General features: G+C 35.6%; 3 protein-coding genes across 4 annotated transcripts; 2 read left to right on the top strand and 1 right to left on the bottom strand.

The window, feature by feature from the left end:
* Window positions 1–209: 209 nt before the first annotated feature.
* Window positions 210–3,244, top strand: LOC110784375 (guard cell S-type anion channel SLAC1). The gene is made up of 3 exons (XM_021988827.2): window positions 210–1,028; window positions 1,578–2,383; window positions 2,754–3,244. Exons 1-3 carry the CDS (start codon window positions 417–419, stop codon window positions 3,097–3,099), a joined length of 1,764 nt encoding a protein of 587 aa, XP_021844519.2. The 5' UTR covers window positions 210–416; the 3' UTR covers window positions 3,100–3,244.
* Window positions 3,245–3,335: 91 nt separating this feature from the next.
* Window positions 3,336–11,840, bottom strand: LOC110784376 (protein TPX2). 2 transcript variants are annotated; one of them, XM_021988828.2, is made up of 18 exons: window positions 11,569–11,839; window positions 10,320–10,466; window positions 9,252–9,335; window positions 8,452–8,620; window positions 8,201–8,291; window positions 7,684–7,734; window positions 6,964–7,061; window positions 6,720–6,795; window positions 6,577–6,639; window positions 6,376–6,456; window positions 5,276–5,334; window positions 4,796–4,874; window positions 4,486–4,551; window positions 4,329–4,391; window positions 4,125–4,202; window positions 3,998–4,045; window positions 3,763–3,869; window positions 3,336–3,659 (listed from the first exon to the last, which is right to left on the bottom strand). In XM_021988828.2, exons 1-18 carry the CDS (start codon window positions 11,744–11,746, stop codon window positions 3,629–3,631), a joined length of 1,569 nt encoding a protein of 522 aa, XP_021844520.2. In that variant the 5' UTR covers window positions 11,747–11,839; the 3' UTR covers window positions 3,336–3,628. The 2 variants fall into 2 exon arrangements, 1 of the variants encoding a protein (XP_021844520.2); XR_008923420.1 differs by having other exon boundaries at window positions 3,627–3,659; window positions 3,998–4,035; window positions 11,569–11,840.
* A 4,580-nt stretch (window positions 11,841–16,420) lies between these two features.
* LOC110784378 (probable aminotransferase ACS12) lies at window positions 16,421–19,584 on the top strand. The gene is made up of 4 exons (XM_021988831.2): window positions 16,421–17,156; window positions 17,391–17,546; window positions 18,311–18,471; window positions 18,551–19,584. Exons 1-4 carry the CDS (start codon window positions 16,695–16,697, stop codon window positions 19,401–19,403), a joined length of 1,632 nt encoding a protein of 543 aa, XP_021844523.2. The 5' UTR covers window positions 16,421–16,694; the 3' UTR covers window positions 19,404–19,584.
* The last annotated feature ends 29 nt before the right edge of the window (window positions 19,585–19,613 follow it).

Genomic DNA, 19,613 nt, shown 5'->3' with positions numbered 1-19,613 from the left:
ATGATTAAGCCTGCCAAATAACCCGTGAAATCTCTTCTATGGTGTTTCTTATCAACCTCATTGAATGATCATCAACAAACAACCTTTTAAACTTTTAAAGTTGGCACCATTAAATCTTCTACACGCTTAAACTTCACGAGGAAATCTTCCAAACCCTACAAAATTTTCTTCTACCCATAACCAAAAACAAATGGTTCACATTTCATCTTACACAATTTGATCCAACTTTTTTACTCCATTTTCTCGTGATCTTCTTCTTCACACTTTAAAACCTACATTTTCGATCTTTGCAACAACAACAACAACAAAAAAAACCAAAACTTTTGCTTGAATTCACATTATCAAACAAGTAATTCACATACTACATTATAATAAGGATATATCAAACAACAATTTTGTAACATTTTATTACTGCAATGGACAAACCTCCACCCCCTCCTAGACCTACCAACACTCATTTGATTGATATACAAGAAGTAATCTCAGAAGAAGATGAAGAAACGACGAATCTAACAACAACAACAACAACACCAACACCAACAACAACAAAAACACAGAGAACGGAGAAACGATGGAGCAAGGCTCAAGAAGCAGAAAGAAGGACAGGAAACAAGAGTAGCCTAAGTAGACAAGTATCCCTCGAAACAGGATTCTCTGTTTTAAAAGGGAAACAAAGAAATGAAAGAGTTTCTCTTAGTAGGAGTGGGAGAAGTCTTGGAGGGTTTGGTGCACGAAGTAGTGGAGCTGTTGTTGGGGAAACAAAGAAGGGAGATTTTAGCATGTTTAGAACTAAATCTACTCTTTCTAAGCAAAATTCTTTGTTGCCCTTGAGAAAGGAAGCTAATAGTGAGACAGATCATAATCCGAAGATTAATAATAATAACAACAATAATAATAATAATAATAATAATAATAATGTTAACAATAATAATGTTAATAATAATAATGGAACTCAAGGGGGAGATGATTCTGTTCCTGCAGGGAGATACTTTGCTGCTCTCAGAGGTCCTGAGCTTGACCAAGTGAAGGTATTGTTAGTTTGTTACACATGTTACTTTGTTGTATGATATTGGGCAAATAATTCTTTTAAGGATAAATTCACTTCTTTTAAGAAATCGCCTTTGAAAAAAAATATGATTTCTTTGGAAGAAGTGGAATTATACCCTGGAAGAATCACCTCAATGTATGCCATTGGTTTTTAAAGTTTTTTTATACCTCCACAAAAATCACGACTTTTCGAGTTCTGATTCTTAACATATCGTTGTTCAAGCTACTATTTAGGTTGTATGTTTCATAGGTACGTCCCTTACATGTTCGGACACTTAAACACGTCCATATATGTACGTCTTGGCCATCTCAAAAGCCACTACTAGTTGATTTAAAGCCTTCAGTGCATACTCGTTTGAGGTCTAGGGTTGACAAAGGGTTAGGGTCTCGAGTTAAACTTAACTAACATCGAGTTTAAGCTTTTCTCGAGTAGGTGTTGTGGTGTCTTCATTTAGTGTCTCACTGTCTATACAAGGTAGCTGATAATAAATTGTGGTAATGAGAATGAATTTTATATGTAATATTTTCAGGACTTTGAGGACATACTTCTACCCAAAGACGAGACATGGCCATTCCTACTCCGATTCCCAATTGGTTGTTTCGGTATATGCCTTGGCTTAAGCAGTCAATCCATCCTATGGAAGGCGCTATCAATCAGCCCGGCAATGAAGTTCCTCAAAGTAACCCCTTACATAAACCTTGTACTATGGATCCTAGCCCTAATCATTCTTCTAATGGTGTGTTTCACTTACATACTCAAATGCATTTTCTACTTTGAAGCAATCAAAAGAGAATACTTCCATCCTGTTAGAGTTAACTTCTTCTTTGCTCCATGGATTGTAGCCATGTTTATGGCCATAGGGGTCCCACCAGCAATAGCACCAAACACCCTTCACCCTGCTGTTTTCTGTGTTTTTGCCATACCAACGTTCATCCTCGAGCTTAAGATCTACGGTCAATGGCTTTCAGGGGGCAAACGGCGTTTAAGCATGGTGGCTAACCCATCTTCACATCTATCAGTTGTTGGCAACTTTGTTGGTGCCATTTTAGGTGCTAGGGTGGGGTGGAAAGAGCCTGCAAAGTTTCTATGGGCAGTTGGTTTCGCGCATTATCTTGTGGTGTTTGTTACTCTTTATCAAAGATTGCCTACAAGTGAAACATTGCCTAAGGAGCTGCACCCTGTTTACTGCATGTTTATTGCAACACCAGCTGCAGCAAGTATTGCATGGGAGTCTATCTATGGTGAGTTTGATGGCTTATCAAGGACTTGCTTCTTCATTGCCTTGTTTCTCTATATCTCGCTTGTCGTTCGACCCAACTTCTTCACCGGATTCAGGTAACCTCTCATTGAAGTTTTACTAATACGTACAGAAAACACGTTTACAAGCAATATTAAACTATTATTCTCTCCACCTGGTCACTCTGATTTATCTAGTCTGGTCTAGTCTGATTGTTTTCTGTGACTGGCTTTTGGTTTGTATAGTCTGGTCTGATTTTTCCTGTCTGACCTGATTCATCTAGTTTTTTGTCTGGTCTGGTAGTTTCATGTGAGTAGTTTTTGTTTTTTCTAGTCTGGTCTGATCTAATAAACAATAAGAATAAGTTGAAAAGAACATAGTCTAATTTTGTTGTGTGGTTTAAGCAGTTTATAGATTTTGAAGTTCTGAATCAATTTGATGTAATCCTCTGTTCTGTTTCTTGTTCAGGTTTTCAGTATCATGGTGGTCATACACTTTCCCAATGACCACCGCATCGATCGCTACAATCAAGTATGCAGAGCAGGCTCCCTCAGTAGGAAGCAAGGGCCTAGCTTTATCTCTCTCATTTATGTCTACAACAATGGTGGCCATTCTATTCGTATCAACCCTTTTACACGGCTTTGTCTGGAAAACTTTGTTCCCGAATGATCTTGCCATCGCCATAGCAAAGAGGAAACAAGGCAAAGAAAATATCAAGAAATCTTCGAAAAAATCTAATGGTATAAGGCGATGGACAAAACAGTCTCCTCTTTCACTGGTTTCGAATATGACTAAGAGTAACAATGAAAACTAAACACCAGATTTTGATATTTTGATCTTGATTATTTATGTAAAAAGTCAAATTGTACTTATGGCATGATTTCCAATACTGGGGTAAATTGTGCCAGATTCTGTATCATGCTTGTATGAATGCTACATGTAGATCCCTGTTCTATAAACCCGGCCGCAATGCTGTGCAGCTATAAGCTTTTGCGAATGTGCAGAGACTGAAGTAATAGAAAAGCATCTTAATACGAAAAAGGTCAAGAATTATAAGCATAAATTTTCCTTGATGAGAATTAATTTGTTCCTTTTGTTTAAGTACATTACTGTATCACCTCCTAATAAACAAGTATTGGATTAATAATCTATGGCTGTAGGGAAAAGAGGAGGTGCACAATTCTGTACAAAGCATGGTTAAATTTAGTGTAGGAACTCGAAAGGCTAAACCTTTTTCCTGCATCTGTTGTTGTGAAACCGATTCCTCGGTTCTGGTATAAACTTCATCTACAGGCATCTATACATCTTGGATCTTAGGACTATTCTAAGATGGAAAGTATGTGCTAATGTTGTTGTCTGCAGCTACCTAAAGTCCTACAATGCCAAAAAAAAAAAAACAAAAAAAAACTCATGATAAACACATAATCATATATAGTTTGAAAACAAAGCACCCACCTAATTTAGGACGTAAACGCACCTGCTCGTGCCATTTCGAGGATTGACTTCACCAATCCTTCTATTAGTAACAGTTAATCTGTCCTTTCCATTATGAGTGTCTTGTTTTCCTTTTGCCTGATGGGTTATCTGTATAAAGCAGCTTATGAGATATATGCAATCTAAACTTCAGCTAATTTAAACTAGCAAAAGATTGTCGTATAACAAAAACAATGGATCAAAAAAGCCATTTGCAACAAGAGAGAATGTTTACTTACATTTTGATTATTCTTTTGACAAGGTTCCCATCTGTTTTCTTTTGATCCCTTAAAGCAAGAAGTGAAAAGTCAGGAAGATTCCAGGATTACGAGAAAAATGCTTAAATTTTTATGTTTAAGACGGAACCTTTGCAGGAATTGATGTTCTTTGGGGTACGTCAATTTGTGCACAGTTTTTTGGACGGGGTTCACCAGCAAGTGAGAGCTGCAAAGTGTACAAGGAGACAATATAAGTAACAGATTGATAATACTGTTATAGTCTAGAGGAGGCACTATATAAATGCAAAATGAAAATAGATATTCTACCAAAAAGCCAGAAAGAGAAAAACACCTTGCTGAAAAGCTCTGTTGGGAGATTTGGCTGAGTCCTCTTTGCTGTATGAAACTCAAACTCCTAGAGAGAAAAAAAAAACAATATTGTGCTTCATAACAATACATACTTGAACCAAATCAAGATTATGAGATATGCCCTACTACGGAGTTACTACCTTAGGAACTGTAACATCACGCTTATTATTTCTGAAAACACCTAGGTCTCCTCTACTTGTCAATATCTGCATCCAGACAATGTAAACAGCATTCAGCAGTATTTCTATGAACCAGTTCAAATTTCGTTTTGAAAGGGATAAGTTGGATTGTAAAGAAAGCTAGCTCATATATGCATGGTGACTAATCTGAAAAGTTTAAAAAGATTATGGGGATAGCTGCTTCCATGATCAGAGTATTCAAAGTAATCAGTATCTTTAATGACTCCCACAAAAAAAAATTATCTTTAATGACAAAGCACCATTCCATTACCTTCCTATCAAGAGGCCGAGCTTTGAAACTATGTACAACTTGGCGTGCAGCCACTTTTGGGACATCCACAGAGTCACTCCTGTACACAGAAAAATCAAACCAATGTGAGACCTCTGGTCCAGAACAATATTGCAAGCTCAATACACAGAATGGAATAGTTAAGTCACCCTTAACAAATAAGCTTGTGATGTGATTGCATATTCAGTAGCATGAAAAATGATACATGATAATTGAGTATGGACATGTGAATTATTCATTATTAACAGAAAACGCAAAACAAAACCGACAGCTGAGAGAACAATCTGAAAAAGGTGGGAAAACAGGTTCCAAATTATTTCACATGATGAGCGTCTGTACTAACTGCAAAGATTTTCAGTTTATCAACCATCAGACTGATATAAAGACGCAGCAATGTGCAGATCCTCATCAAAACACTACTTGTACGATTTTGGAGACAGATTAACAGATCCTAATACATACCTATTTCCATCGTTATTTCCAGTTTCCAGAGAGCTATCAGCCTGAACTTTGGTCAAAACCTGCAGTCGTAGAGACTTTTAGTTGTCGGGGTCAAAACATCGGCACACGGGTATAATTAATGAAAAAACTACAAATGACAACCAAATTTGCAGAAGGTCCTTTCTCAAACTGGCTTGTATTCACTCATCTCAAGGCATATCCCGTTGTTCCCAGACCAACTAATAGATTGATAAGTTCTGAAGCACCAAACTTCATTTTATTCTCCAATCTTCATACAATTTATACAGGAGGGGCTGAAAAAACCCAACCCCTACCACAGTCAAGGGTAGTCGTTCAGGATATCTCTCATTACTAGACTATTAAACACAGATGTAAGCAAAGCTTTGCTTACATTTGACACCCCCCCCCCCCACCCCACAACACTAAGGCAGAATCTCTGCAGGGCTGTAATCGTTGTAGACTTCTAGCACATTTTTATTCAAAGGACATTTTTCGTGTTAGTCATTCATAGCACATTTCCATCCAAATCTAGTGTGTTATTCATTCATAGCACATTTTCCACGTGTTAGTCATTCGTTTACTCCCACCAAAAACTCATACATCAGTTTGACATAAATACTTTGGCCTATGATCCTTCATACGCAGCAGAAAATCTAATGAACCCACGCCACTTGTTAGGATCCCAGTCACACAAAGCCTGAGTCAATTATCCCAAATGGTAGAAGAACATGCTTACAGTATAATCGCTGACACACACACACAGCAGGCAAAAAAAGGGTCAGTGTCAAGTAGTGCACGCATAACAGTTCAAATATTATCAACGTGATTGTGGTGGTAGTCTTGAGAAAATAGTACAAAAAAGAAGTCCTTATTAGAAGTCAGGGAAACCAGTTCTGACACAGAATTAAGATACTAACAAGGCCTAGAGTAGAAGTGTGGAAGTGAGCTTGGGGAGATCTCATAGGATTGTATTTATAGTACCATTGTAAGGCCACCGAAAAGCAATAAAAATGCATTATGGTGGACATACAAACAAAATTCAATAACAGAGATTAAGCTACGGATCTAGAGACAAGTATTAATTAAGCACAACAAGTAACCTTGTCATTTTGACAAACTGGCGCCGATACAGAAGTGGAGGTATGCTGGTTTGTCCGTCCAGTTGATTTAAGGTGAGAGGCCTATGGAGCAAACAACAAAATTTAGTCAGGAACTCAGGATGGTTGAAGACAACATCAACAACTTCAGACAAGCATAAGGAACAAGGAAAGATAGACAAGGGTAAGGCATTGGTCCCTTACTTTAAGATCTGGCAAATGTTGTGTGATTCTCCTGGGGAAAGAGGGCACAGGAGCCTCAAGAATCTGTACATTACAGCAAGAAACATTTTTATTAAAAACTCAAAAAACAACTGAAATTTCCCTCTCAATGCACTGAAATTAACCTTTCTGGTAAACGGTCTTGCTTTAAATCTGCATGTGGTTGCTGTAGGATTTTCCATTTCTTTAGTACTTGTAGATCTGTTTGTTAATTAATGAATGAAGAATAAGAAAACCATAAATCAATTGTAAAGAACATACAGCTTCTAACATGTATTTTAAAGAGGTTGGATGAATTAGTCCTTCTTCCAAAAGGCCAAAAGCTGCAAGCTACTTATGAAAAGAATATAATGAAAAAAAAAAACTAACCTAAACCTCTCTGCCCTATGCGCAGTTGCAAAGTCTGGCTCCCTTGGAATTGTAATTCTAAGCTTAGTATGTGTATTCATGCCATGCACAGCAGCATCCTGAAAGGATAATCGAAGTTAAGAAGGCACTTGATATATGATGTCACTTTCAGGCTTTCAGCATCACGGATGCAATATTAAGACCACAACAATATTCTTTAGCAATAACACTGCACAAGTGGTCATTTCATTAGATATAGGAAATATCACTTCCAATAAAATTGTATTCCCAGATTGTTTGGTTGAACACTGCTTACGTATAGGGGTCTAAGTAAGCAACTATCTTTCCTAGATGGGAAGAACTTCTCAAGAAATAGAATTTCCAGTGTTTTTGACAATCAAACAACATCAGAGATCTCCACTTCCCATAAATTGTCGACCAGACTACCACCAAGTGTAGTACAAATACAAGACAGATGCAGAAACATCAAAATTCTCTACACCAGCATCAAGAGGAAGGACGTTGCGGTTATAGGACTTGCAGGAACCAAAATGCAAATTAAAACAATATTATGAGAATTTTCAATTTTCTGTCCTTTCCCTTGTCCTATTTACCATCAAAAATAAAGATGGAATACCTCCCATGATTTTTGTCCATAATTTTTCAAAATTTAAACGACAGTATTGTTTTGCGGGAGAAAAATCAGAGACGCGATGGAGAAAACAGGGACCCTATCCTTACCTTCTTGGGCTGCTTGTGAGTTAGATTGACCGGTGTCTTCATATCGACAATCTGTCACACAAGAAACCCAATGTTAAACAATAAACGCATACATCTTAACAAAATATCAACAATTAGAGATCACAAAATCAAAATAGACCCCTTGGCGGCTTGGCCCCTTCTAAAAGATGTGATACTATAATTTTCAGAGTAACAATGCAAACATAGTAAGCACTACATTGAAAGCAATGACTGGAAGATCATACAAATAAGACCAAAAAACATTTAAAATCCACAGATACAAAATTTTATTCATATCTGAAGTGCAAACCACCATCGTAAACCAGCAAAGTAGTAGACCAAAATGGAAAAATATGACATCAGAATAAAGCAGGTAATGGTACACAAATTTCATAATTACGTCTAAGATACGTGAAAAGAATTAACAAACAAAGAAGTGAATGACCACAATGTCCACATTACGACAACTAAAAGAAATTCTCTATAAGAAGCTCAAACAAAGAGAAAGTGTACGCACCCTACGGAGACCCCCATCTAGCTTTTGCCTCTTTGAAGCCTGACTTTCAATCCCAGAATGAGCACCTGAAATGACGTCATTTTTCTGCAATCTGGCAGCATAAATTTCTCAATTAGTAAGCAAAAGCACTTCACAGAATCAAACAAACTATTCAGTCTTCTATGGTTATATCTAATATCCAACCCACTCACAACAAAGAAAGATAAGAACATAAGTAGGATGCCAAACTGAATGTTATCTTTCAAAATCACCTTAAAGTGCCAGAAGCTTGATGTTGTTGATTTTGCCTCGCCAACTGACTCGCGGTAGGCTTCATTAAAGTCGAGGTCTTTCGCGTATATGGCTTAGCAAACGGTTTTGGTTTTGTTTTCTTAACATCATAGGCCAAGTGATTAAAGAAAGTAAAACCTGTAGAGGAACCTGGTATAGACAATAGCAGCAGAACGTAATCAACTAGTGAACGCTTCAGACCATTACTAAATCGAAGTAGGGAATATATTGAATTTTGATTATTTGGAGAATAGATTTTCAACAGCGACACTACCACTGTTTTAGTTCCACTTTTACTTTAACGCTATTCATATATCTTACTTTGACCATATTTTTCTATAGTACTCTATATAAGAAGAAAAAAAATGTTACTATGGCTATGGGTGGCTAAATGTGTTTCAAAATATACTGCATAACACTCTATAACTTGTAATTGTAAATAATTACATATATTTATTGTCAAAATGGTGCATTGGAAAACGTGAAAGTCAAAGTGGATCCATTTTAAGAAAATAAAAGGAGTGTTGATTTAAGAAAACTAGCCAGGCCTGAGTGATCGATGCAAATTTGCACAAGTAAATCACATGCGTTCATAAAAAACTAAAAAAAGGGCTGCCGGTATTCCTTGCTACAGAAAATTTTTGTATAGCGTGTTTTATTTCTACAATTAAGGATTAAACTTTTGCAATAGTTGATAAAAAAACTTCAGAGCATCTTTTGACACGAAATATCATCCTTTTTTATTTTGTACAACATACATTTGAAAAGAAGAATAACAAACCTCCTTGAAAACATTTGGCTTGGTTTTGGGAATTTGGGAAACCTTTATCACAAATTGTTTTCGACAAAGCCTGGCTACTGTCTTCTGCAATAAGAAAAAGAGAAGAAATTTGTAAAGTCAGGCTAGCATTTTAACTTACAAATTCCAACAATATTCAATCAAAATATAATGTCCACAACTTTCTGAACAATAATCTCTGACATGCTTTTAGGCATAGCAACTCTAGAACATGTACAAATGAGAAAAAAGTATAAGACAATTCAATTGTTTGGTAATGTAAACAAGGTCTACAGTGAACTTGCTTCTAAAACATCCCACTTTTGTTAAGAGCTTGCCTCTACAGGACAATTGCTTTCAAGTTCCAACATCAAGGAAGTGTCACATTGAAACAAATCATACTCCTACAAAATTATCACCAAGAGTATAATATGCTTGCTTCTTTATTCGGAAGAAAATTTGACGAACATTTGGCAGTTGGCAAAGCAGAGAAGTCAAGAAGTGGGGTTGAAGAGGATATTAAACTCAAACCACACATACAGTTATATCATGCTCCATGCTGATCATAAAATAGCAACAATGAACATAACACCAAATCATTACAAATCTTGCCATTAGGAGGATCTAGAAAAGTAAAACAGTTGTTTCCAAAAGATGTACACGATCTCCTATTCCACAGTCAACACTACACCTTAGTCAAGCATGCAACATGCAAATACAAAGACAATATAGGTGACATACGCTTCTGTCATGTAGCATTAATTCAAATTCTTACCAACCACGTCGCCATGTGATACTTCATTTCAGTATTTATCTTTCTGTTACCCTTTCTTTCAGAATGAAGGTGTAACAAACAAAAATATAATTAAGTTCCAAGTGTCCACAATTGTAAGCTAGCTAAAAGTATAAATAAGTTCCAAGTGTGTGTCTACAACTGTAAGCTAGCTAATATACTCCTAATTCTTCAGAAGAGTTTCGGACATGAAGACTTAGGTAACACACAAGAATTTAGCAAGCTCTACATTCTATAAGACGACCCTAAATAAAATAAAAATAGAAACTAAATAATACCTCTGCGTGCCTCATCTTGATTGCAATACTTCGTGTGCTCATCAATATCAGCATCACCGTCATCCATCGACAATCTGTCATTATATTTAGACATGGGGGACACATCCACGCGCGGGGAGTTCAAACCATTTAGTTGAGCAATAAAAGCTGTGATGTTGAGTCAAAAGCAGAACATGTCAATTTCAGTAACGGAAAATAAAAGGTTTTGCTAACTGATAATCATTCTATGTTTAGCATTTTCCAAAAAGGAAAATTGGAGTAGTGCTTCTACTTTAAGCTCCTTAAGCATTTTCTTTAGGGCCACAATTAGCCCTAAAGAACTGAAATGATGATGCCAACTAATTGAAGGCCCAAACAAGTGAAAAAATCACTTTATAAAGCTAAGGATTCCAATATTCCAATATGCTACATCATGCAAAAGTCTAATTCTAAAGCTAAGGATTCCAATATTCCAGCATCTTATAAGCCATAATTCAGTACAGCTTTAAGCTGCTACAATTAGAAGACACCAATTAACAATGTAACCCACATCTAAACAACAAGCCAATTACTTCACATTTGCAACATGAAAGTTAAAATTATCCATAAAGACCCTAGAATGGCAGCACGCTAGTGTCTAAAATTAACACCTACTCGTTCGTTTCTCAACCATGATAAACCTTAAAATGAAAACCCTAACAGCCATTTTCCGATAGTCAATTCCAGTCCAAATAGCTAAAAAATACATTTGATTTTACAATGGTAGGTCTTCCTTAACATCCATTATCACATAGGATACTTTTGCAAAATTACACTTAAATTCATCCCTATTACCTCCATTTATTACCACCTACCAAAATGGCCATAATTTTATGTTGCCATTACGTCCTTACTCTACTAATCCGTAATCTATAGACTCATAAAAAGGCACATTTGCATACATTTCCGGCTGAACCATATTCCCTCCGTCCAGAATTAGCTCCGTCCAGAATTAGCTGTGGATTGTTAATCCAAGTAGTAACATTTCAAATTTAGAAATTAGAAAATACCACATTTAACGGCAACAATTACTATCTTCTATCCTAAAAACACAAATTTAGATAACAGAACACTCATATCCCCACCTACATTTCCAATTCACTAATTTCCCAATTCAAACACAAATTTGGTATCTTTTCCAACACAAGAAAATCACAATATCAAAGAATCCAATAAGACCACATTTCAAACAAAAAGAAAGAAAATAATTAGGGTTTTCAGAGTGGCTTACGAGAAGGAGGATAACTAGGAGCTTTACCAAACCACGACTCGGAGAATCGCGACTCAGCTTCCGACTCAGGGCGAGTGAAATCAAAGAACCGAGTCGCGTCGAACTCGTAATCGAAATCAATCTCAAAAACCTCATAAACTTGAATTATCTCCTCCTCCATTTCCATTTCTTCATCCATGATTTTTTTTCTGGGTTTTTGCGCACAGTTAGAGAGAGAAGCAGACAGTAAGAGGAGAGAGAAACAGAGAAATGAGAAAAGGGTAATAGAGTCCGAAATTTGAATCCACATTTAATATGTGAGGAAATTTCCGAAGTATTTTGAAATGTTATTTTTTTGGAGTATTGTTAAATCTCGATTTTACCCCTACAACTATGATTTGTTGTGGGAGTGTGTAGGGGTAATACAGTAAAATTGAGTTGAATTAAATTTGTCTTAATATGGGGTGACAATGGTATCGGGTTTCGAACCCTTGATTTTGGGAGGAGGGGAGGCTGGATGACGAAAATGCCCCCTGAGTATTGGGTGAATTACAGGATTATACCTAACGGTTATATTTGTGTGTGTCAGTTGCAGGGACCCGCTTCGTCTTTTTATTCAAAGATGGACAGTCGTTGGGAGTTGCATAACAAGTAGGGAAGGAAGTCAAGAAAATACAGAGAATAGAAACAACAGTACACACTAGAGTTTCTTCGTGTTCCTTAACCTGATTTTGGCATGCCAAATATCATGATGGTCACTCAAATTTAGTACTGACTTTTTTTGGATTTTTTTACGTTATTCACACAAGTTCAATAAAATTTTTTTTTGATTTATATTTAAGAAAAAATATAATCGTATTAGAGCTTATTAAATTCGTATCAATAATTAATTTTTAAATATCAATTTTTTATAACTTTTTCTTATCTACAATTGAAGATATTAATGTTTGAAATCGTGCATTGGCAAACATGCCTAAATAATTGTATCATCTAAAAACAAATAGAGGAATTATATAAAAGATTTTAGCAAATCAACATGATGTGGATATAGTGAAACGTAGGAAGTATGATCAGAAATCTCCGATAACAACAACAAAAAGAAACCCTAAAACGCCATAACAACATAAAGAAACCCTAAAACGCCATAACAGCATAAAGAAACCCTAAAACGCCATGCTCAAACTCGTGACCTTCTATTTATAATATAGAGTTTTAACCAGTAATTCAATAGTACAGCTTGTAACCCAAAAGTAATAAAAACAAATGAAATATTTCGTATATTCTTATTAATATTCTAACGTTAATGCTTTTTAAAAAAAAATAGTAACTACTAGGCTTGTTCTTTTGGACTTTTTTTTCTTCATAATTTAGTTCATTTCAGTTCAGGTCCAATAATTCCAGTTCAGTTTAAAAGAACATGTTATAGTTCAACTTTATTTATGTTATTAATATTTTCATATTATAACTTTTTCAATTAATATAAAATACGTAGTAGTTGTTTTTATTCTTGATAGTGTCATTACTATTATAATCATTATTAGTGTAACCATATTTTATTTTTATTTAATATTGTTATCATTTTTATTATCCATTATTTTAGACTATTATTTATCGTGTTATTATTATTATTATTATTGTTGTTGTTGTTGTTGTTGTTGTTTTTATTATTATTAGTGTAATTATTAGTATTGTTATTTATTATTACATTCATTAATATTATTTCCAATATGATAGTGGAACGAGCTAGACTTCTTTTCTATATAAATTAACTGTTTTCTATTGTACATCATCTTGTTTTTCTAATCATCTTATTTCATTGTTTTATCAACTCATCATTTCTTCCACTTCGATTTCATCATCATCTTCATATTACACCCAGCTGAATAGATCTTCAAATGTGTGTTTATATAGAATTATGAACTTTAGACATGCCATTTTTTTGGTCTCCAATAAGCATCGATGGATCTTCTCTTTCATGACCTTTTGTACGATGTTGTTGTTGTCCCACTGGTATTGTTGGCGTGCCAGTATATTTGTCCCACTGGTAATCCAATTAAGCGTGTGCATTCGTATAAAATTATAAATGAAATGTGAAAGGGCAAATAATTATTGACTATATATACACTTGTGTGACTTTGGTCATATTATATAGACCCTTTCACCATTTCTTTAACTCCCCAAAGATCATTTCAACGGTAATTCTCAATGATCAATTACAATAATTAAAGTGGTCTGAAATTCCTCTATGGTGCATCCATATATCCGGATGAATTATATCTTGTATCTAACTCATTAATTATTATTCGATGACAAATATCCGGTCATATCCAGTTATCTGAATCGATCTACCACTTAGTATTTTTAATATTTGTTTTAAACTACTTTAATTAGTTTTCACATTTTTAATCTATTGGAATATTATCTCTAATAACATTATACTACCTCAATTCTTAAATGATCTTTACGCTTACTATTTGCACGGTAATTAAGAAACTTTGGTGAACATGAGATGGTGAGGCAACAAATGGGAAAATGAGTAGCTATAATTTGTTCAACAATGTGAGTGATAAAAAATAATATTAAAGTATTGTGAATGGTTAAGTTAATTATGCTGGATTTTCATAATAAAATGTTGCAAACTGCATGTTGTAATGGGCCAAATGGGGGTATAAATGTAAAATTTATATGTTAAAATGGAATAAATTAGAGTGCATAGAACTTTCAAGAACGGACTAAAACGAAAAGAGTAAATAACTTTCAAGAACGGAGGTAGTAGTTATTATTGTTGTTATTATTTTAAATTATACTTTATAATTAGGACAAATTGTTTTTACCACCTATACAACAAATCAAAAAATTGTTTTTTACCACCTTAAAAACTATAACTTGTATTTTACCACCTAAAAAAAACTTGTTTTTTACCACTTAAAACGAAAAAGTGGATGAAACCTTTATGTATGGACCTGTAAGCTAAATGAAACCTCTAAATGGACCTGTAAGGCTGTAAGCTAGATGTGTGCCCGACTGCCCGTGCTTTCTAGCCCGCAGGTATTATGAAGCCCAATGTTACGTTCTGAAATGTGTGGGTGGTTGAGACTTGAGAGGCTTTGGACTTTGGGTTTTTGAATTTGGCTGCGTTGGTATTTGTGGTGAGATTGAAAAACATCCAAAAAAGACCAAAGCTGTAATTTTATTTGTCTTGAAATGTCATTATTTATATTTTCCACCAAAATAAAAATTGTCACTATTAGATTGAGCATTTGAGCCCCCAAGTGGCTTTGATTTGAGGCTTCTCTTATCTTATTAATTCAATTTGTGGATACTCTTTTGAGTTCTTACTCATCATACCAACTATCAAAGGGAAGTGTGATTAGTAAACACATGCAAAAGCATGCATGGACAATAATATTGGGTGTCATTGAGAGAGACAAATTTCAGAAATTAATGTACAATTTTTATAATTTTATAACTCCCATTACGTATTCGCCTACTAGTGAAAACTGATGGCATATGTACGATATGTTACAAATTCGAACACTCACTATTCAAAACCATTAATATATGTATGATGTTCACCGTGTAATAAAAGAGTCCGTAAAAGAACGTGACATCATAATGATAACGTAAATACGTACAAGAACCTCTCCGCACGAGAGTCACTCCTAAGTAGTCATTACAAAAAATAGAAGACATGCTTTGGCTAGTACTTAGGTTGTAATAATGGTTTTTGGAACTTTCTTACCCAAAAAATACACAAGTAGATGCTTCTCTATTCTTCAAAGAGTGACAACTGTTAATTGTCATGTTTATCTCCAAAAGAGTTTCAAACATTTTGTATTGTCACGCAGACTTTAAGGGACAACGACACGATTTTTAATTTGTTTCTTGGTTTTAATTTATAGGTGATATATTCAGAGTGTTTCATCTTCATCCTGTTGTGAATATTGAATATGACATGTTCCTTGCAATAATAAAATTATGACAATTAATTAATGTTCTTGTATGATGCCACTAAAACACTTTGATAATTTGGATGACAACATTTGTATGAACGACAATCATTATTAAAGATTAGGCTGCAAAGGATAACGATTTCCATATGTTCTAATATTAGGTTTTAATACTACTAACTACTTCCTCCGTTTCAAAAAAATCTTTACAGTTACTATTTGCACGAACTCCAATGCAATATTTAACTACTAATATATCCTATTTCGTATGTGAAAAAATTATAAAAATATGATATTCTGAAAATACGTAACGTTTTGATGTATATAATAGTGAGAATTTACGGTCAAAGTTTTTATGCTTTGGACACATTTTTCAAAGCGTAAAGAACTTTCAGAAACGGAGGTAGTACGTAGCAGTTTGTCAAACCGATGGTAAGTCATATTGGGTTGATCGTCTGTTGATGGATTTGACCTATTTGGCTTGGCCGATGCCAAGTCTAATGACCCCTAACACCTCGAGGTTCAACCATCTTTATGTCAAGTCCGCTCACCAGATTCAACAATTACCAAGATGGTATTGGTAAGGTTAAATGAAGCTTAAAAGGGTTGAACTTTGGTCTAGAGTCTAGACACAAGTTCACACAACTTCCATGAGTATTTTATTTGATACATAAGAAGAAAAATACATTATGAGCCCTCCGCTCGAAGGTAACTCCTAAGTTATCACTTTTTGCAATCGAAATTAACTGCTGAATACTACAAGGCTGGATACACATAAAATCTGTACGTAACAATATGTCTACATTTGCTATCCAAAATGCCGTTTCGTTTGCATCTTTTGTAAATATGTTGAATATGCATCCCAATTTTAATTATATATGGGTACAATATGAGTGTATTTGTTACTTGTAAAATTCCAAAAAAGTCCCAAACAAATTGATCTTGGCACTAAAAAATTCTCTCCTCAGAAGTCGTTGAAATAAGCAACTGTCCCAGGGTCATCTCCCGCAATCCAAGAGGCTTCCACACCCACAGTCCACACATACCCAAATAAAGAGCGCCAACTGACGTACACTACTCAATCTAAACTAATTCATTTCCTGCATAATTATTTCATTAATCAATCTTAATTCTTCTTCTTCTCTCACGCTAACTCTCAAATCCACCGCAAAATATGCCGAATCACCACCATCAAACATGACCCTTTTCAAACGCACCGCCGAGAAACCCACCGGAAAACCCACAACCACCGGAAGAACATCCATCTCCGGAGACGCTTCCGGTGGAGGTACAGCGATGAGAATAATTGTTCCCTTACAAGGTGTTGTTCAGGGAAGAGGAGGTCTCTTCTTTGGCTCTGTTATTCCTTGTGCTCTCTTTTACTTTCTTCAGCTTTACCTTCGAAGAAATCGCCCCGATGAAGATAATAATAGTGATGATATTAACTCTCCGCCACCGCCACCGGTGTTGGAGAGGTGTCATTCGAGGTTGCTTCTCTCTCCTAGAGGCCCATCTGGCCCGGCACACCTCTCTTCCCGGGCTGTTAAATCTGTTGACACCTCGCCGTATTTTGTTGGTTTGAGTCGGGCTTCTGATGACCCGTTTGATCAGTCGGGTAATCCTGATGGTGTTATTCAGCTTGGCTTGCCTGAAAATCATGTGAGTTTGTGTTTTATTTATTTATAAAGATTTTTTGACACAATCTTCCATAATTGGACCTCATTTATTATACACATAATCTGTGTTGGTACTAAAAATGTTTGTATTGGGTGACTTGTGTCCAATTTGGTCACAAGCTACTTGACGTTTAGAAAACCTTAATTTAGAACGCGTTATGTGTAGGTCTAGGTGCACTCAAAACAACTAAGAATGTGTAACGTTTTGATGTTGCAGGTGTGTGAAGATTTGGTGAGAGAATGGATGGTGGAGAATGGGAGAAAATCCATATTGATGGGTACTAGAAATGAGTACTGTGGTGGAACAGATGAAATGAGTATAAGTGGGACTGCAACTTATCAACCTTTTCATGGAATCATGGAATTGAAAATGGTATATTGCACAACTTTACTAGCTTCCTTTTTTTTGTTACCACAGTTCATGTGAAATGAAATGATTTCTAACTTTTCACCAGTTATTTCTTAATTGGGAAATAAGGACAATCTGCATTTGCTTATGATTGGTTGACTGGTTGTACGGAATAATATAATCATAGAAACTTTTCAGGTCTGATGAACTTTTTGTGTGTTTTTTTTTTTTTAGTGTTGTTAATGTTTCCTCATTTAGTCATTTTCTTAAACAGAATTGTGAAATACTGAAAGTCTGAACTGCTAATTGATGTTGTACAAAAAAGGGTGGTGTTTCTGTGTTTGATGTTCAAGGCTGATAATGGATTTGAGAATGTAGGTTAAAAACCGCGGATTTCACCCCTACGCAGGAAATTCCAAGAAATGTGATATCTACTTTTAAAGAGTTTTGTGGATTGTGATTAACTGAATACAATATACTGCATTATTCAAGATTTTCACCTTTACAGATTGGTGCAGTATGCTTCTGGGCATTGTTCCAGATATGTATCATGCACTAATCATCGGACCGAATGAGTGACCTCTTGGCACCCTTAAGTTCTTTCTTGGGAAGGTGTAAGTTATAGTGAATCCTAGTTATTCAACTCTTTACAATCAATTAGTAAAGAATATGCCTGTCGTTCGTGGAAATTTCTTGACTGTCAATTTACCACTATCAGTATTCAGTACTATTCGAATTACATTTTTTCCTCAAGCTAAGTCTTACTAGTGAGCAAACTTACATTACAGGCAGTAGCAGGATTCATGTCTGAAATGACAGAAAGAAGGGTCCATTTTGATCCGTCCCAAATAGTTATGACTGCAGGTGCAACCCCAGCAATTGAGATCCTCAGCTTCTGCTTAGCAGATCCTGGAAATGCATTTCTTGTTCCTTCTCCATACTACCCTGGGTAATCACACTTTCCCTCTCTCTACTTCAAACTTCTTTTTTGTTAAATGTTCAGAGGATTTGACTCGAAAAGTCTACAGATTCGACAGAGATATAAAGTGGCGAACTGGTGTTGAGATAATTCCCGTCCCTTGCCGTAGTGCTGATAATTTCAGCCCAAGTATTACAGCCCTTGACCGTGCTTTCCACCAGGCAAAGAAGCGTGGCATGAAAGTTCGTGGGATAATCATTTCAAACCCCTCAAATTCCATGGACAACAATCTCAAGCTTAGTAGAGAAACACTTTACAGCCTCATAGATTTTGCTACAGAGAAGAACATCCACATAATATCCAATGAAAATTTCGTGGGGTCCACTCACGGTGGAGAAGAATTCGTCAGCATGGCTGAAATTGTTGAATCAGAAGATCTTGAGCGCAACAGAGTCCATATAGTCTACAATCTATCAGAAGATCTTTCTCTTAGTGGTTTCAGAGCAGGAGTAATCTATTCCTTTAATCAAAATCTTTTGGCTGCTGCTACAAAAATGGTGCGGTTTTCTCCTTTATCATCTGTAATCCAACGTCTGCTATTCTCAATTCTTTCTGATACAAGATTCATTCAGACATTGATACAGACTAATAGAGAGAGGTTACAAAGATTGTATGAGAAATTTGTGGGTGGATTGAGGGAATTGGGTATTGTATCCACAAAAAGCAGTGGAGGTTTCTGTTGTTGGGTTGATATGAGTGGATTAATTCGGTCTTATAGTGAGAAAGGAGAGATTGAGCTTTGGGATAAGTTGTTGAATATAGCCAAGATCAATGTAATTCCTGGATCTTCATGCCACTGCATTGAGCCTGGATGGTTTCAGTTCTGTTTTGCTACTTTGACTGAGGAGGATATTCCTGTAGTTATGGGAAGAATCCGAAGGATTATGGCCGGAAACATGTAAATCTCATTAGTTGGGTTGCTATTCATTCATTGTATTTAAAAGTGTATAGTCTAGTTCAAAAGGAAACTATATTGGTAGGATAAGGATAAGCTATTCATTCATTGTGTTTCTTGTATTGATATCTGAATCTCTTATTGGAGATGAAAATAATAAAAAGCTGGTCGATATCTTCATATGGAAATGAATGATGAAGATCAACAGAAAGAAGTC

This window comes from Spinacia oleracea, chromosome 6 (genome assembly GCF_020520425.1).
Source record: "Spinacia oleracea cultivar Varoflay chromosome 6, BTI_SOV_V1, whole genome shotgun sequence".
Classification (NCBI taxonomy): Eukaryota; Viridiplantae; Streptophyta; class Magnoliopsida; order Caryophyllales; family Amaranthaceae; genus Spinacia; species Spinacia oleracea.
The sequence above is the reverse complement of the archived record's forward strand: the minus strand, read 5'-3'. Positions and strand labels throughout refer to the sequence as shown.

What these genes read in the sequence shown, in the direction of transcription:
- LOC110784375 (XM_021988827.2), top strand. Translation starts at nt 417, where the DNA reads ATGGACAAACCTCCACCCCCTCCTAGACCTACCAACACTCATTTGATT. An exon ending in CTGAGCTTGACCAAGTGAAG is followed by an intron (nt 1,029 to 1,577) that starts GTATTGTTAGTT and finishes TAATATTTTCAG; the next exon opens with GACTTTGAGGACATACTTCT. An exon ending in AACTTCTTCACCGGATTCAG is followed by an intron (nt 2,384 to 2,753) that starts GTAACCTCTCAT and finishes TTTCTTGTTCAG; the next exon opens with GTTTTCAGTATCATGGTGGT.
- LOC110784376 (XM_021988828.2), bottom strand. Translation starts at nt 11,746, where the DNA reads ATGGATGAAGAAATGGAAATGGAGGAGGAGATAATTCAAGTTTATGAG. An exon ending in CAAGACCGTTTACCAGAAAG is followed by an intron (nt 6,640 to 6,719) that starts GTTAATTTCAGT and finishes TGTAATGTACAG; the next exon opens with ATTCTTGAGGCTCCTGTGCC. An exon ending in CTCGGCCTCTTGATAGGAAG is followed by an intron (nt 4,552 to 4,795) that starts GTAATGGAATGG and finishes GTCTGGATGCAG; the next exon opens with ATATTGACAAGTAGAGGAGA.
- LOC110784378 (XM_021988831.2), top strand. Translation starts at nt 16,695, where the DNA reads ATGACCCTTTTCAAACGCACCGCCGAGAAACCCACCGGAAAACCCACA. An exon ending in GAATCATGGAATTGAAAATG is followed by an intron (nt 17,547 to 18,310) that starts GTATATTGCACA and finishes CTTACATTACAG; the next exon opens with GCAGTAGCAGGATTCATGTC. An exon ending in CCTTCTCCATACTACCCTGG is followed by an intron (nt 18,472 to 18,550) that starts GTAATCACACTT and finishes AAAAGTCTACAG; the next exon opens with ATTCGACAGAGATATAAAGT.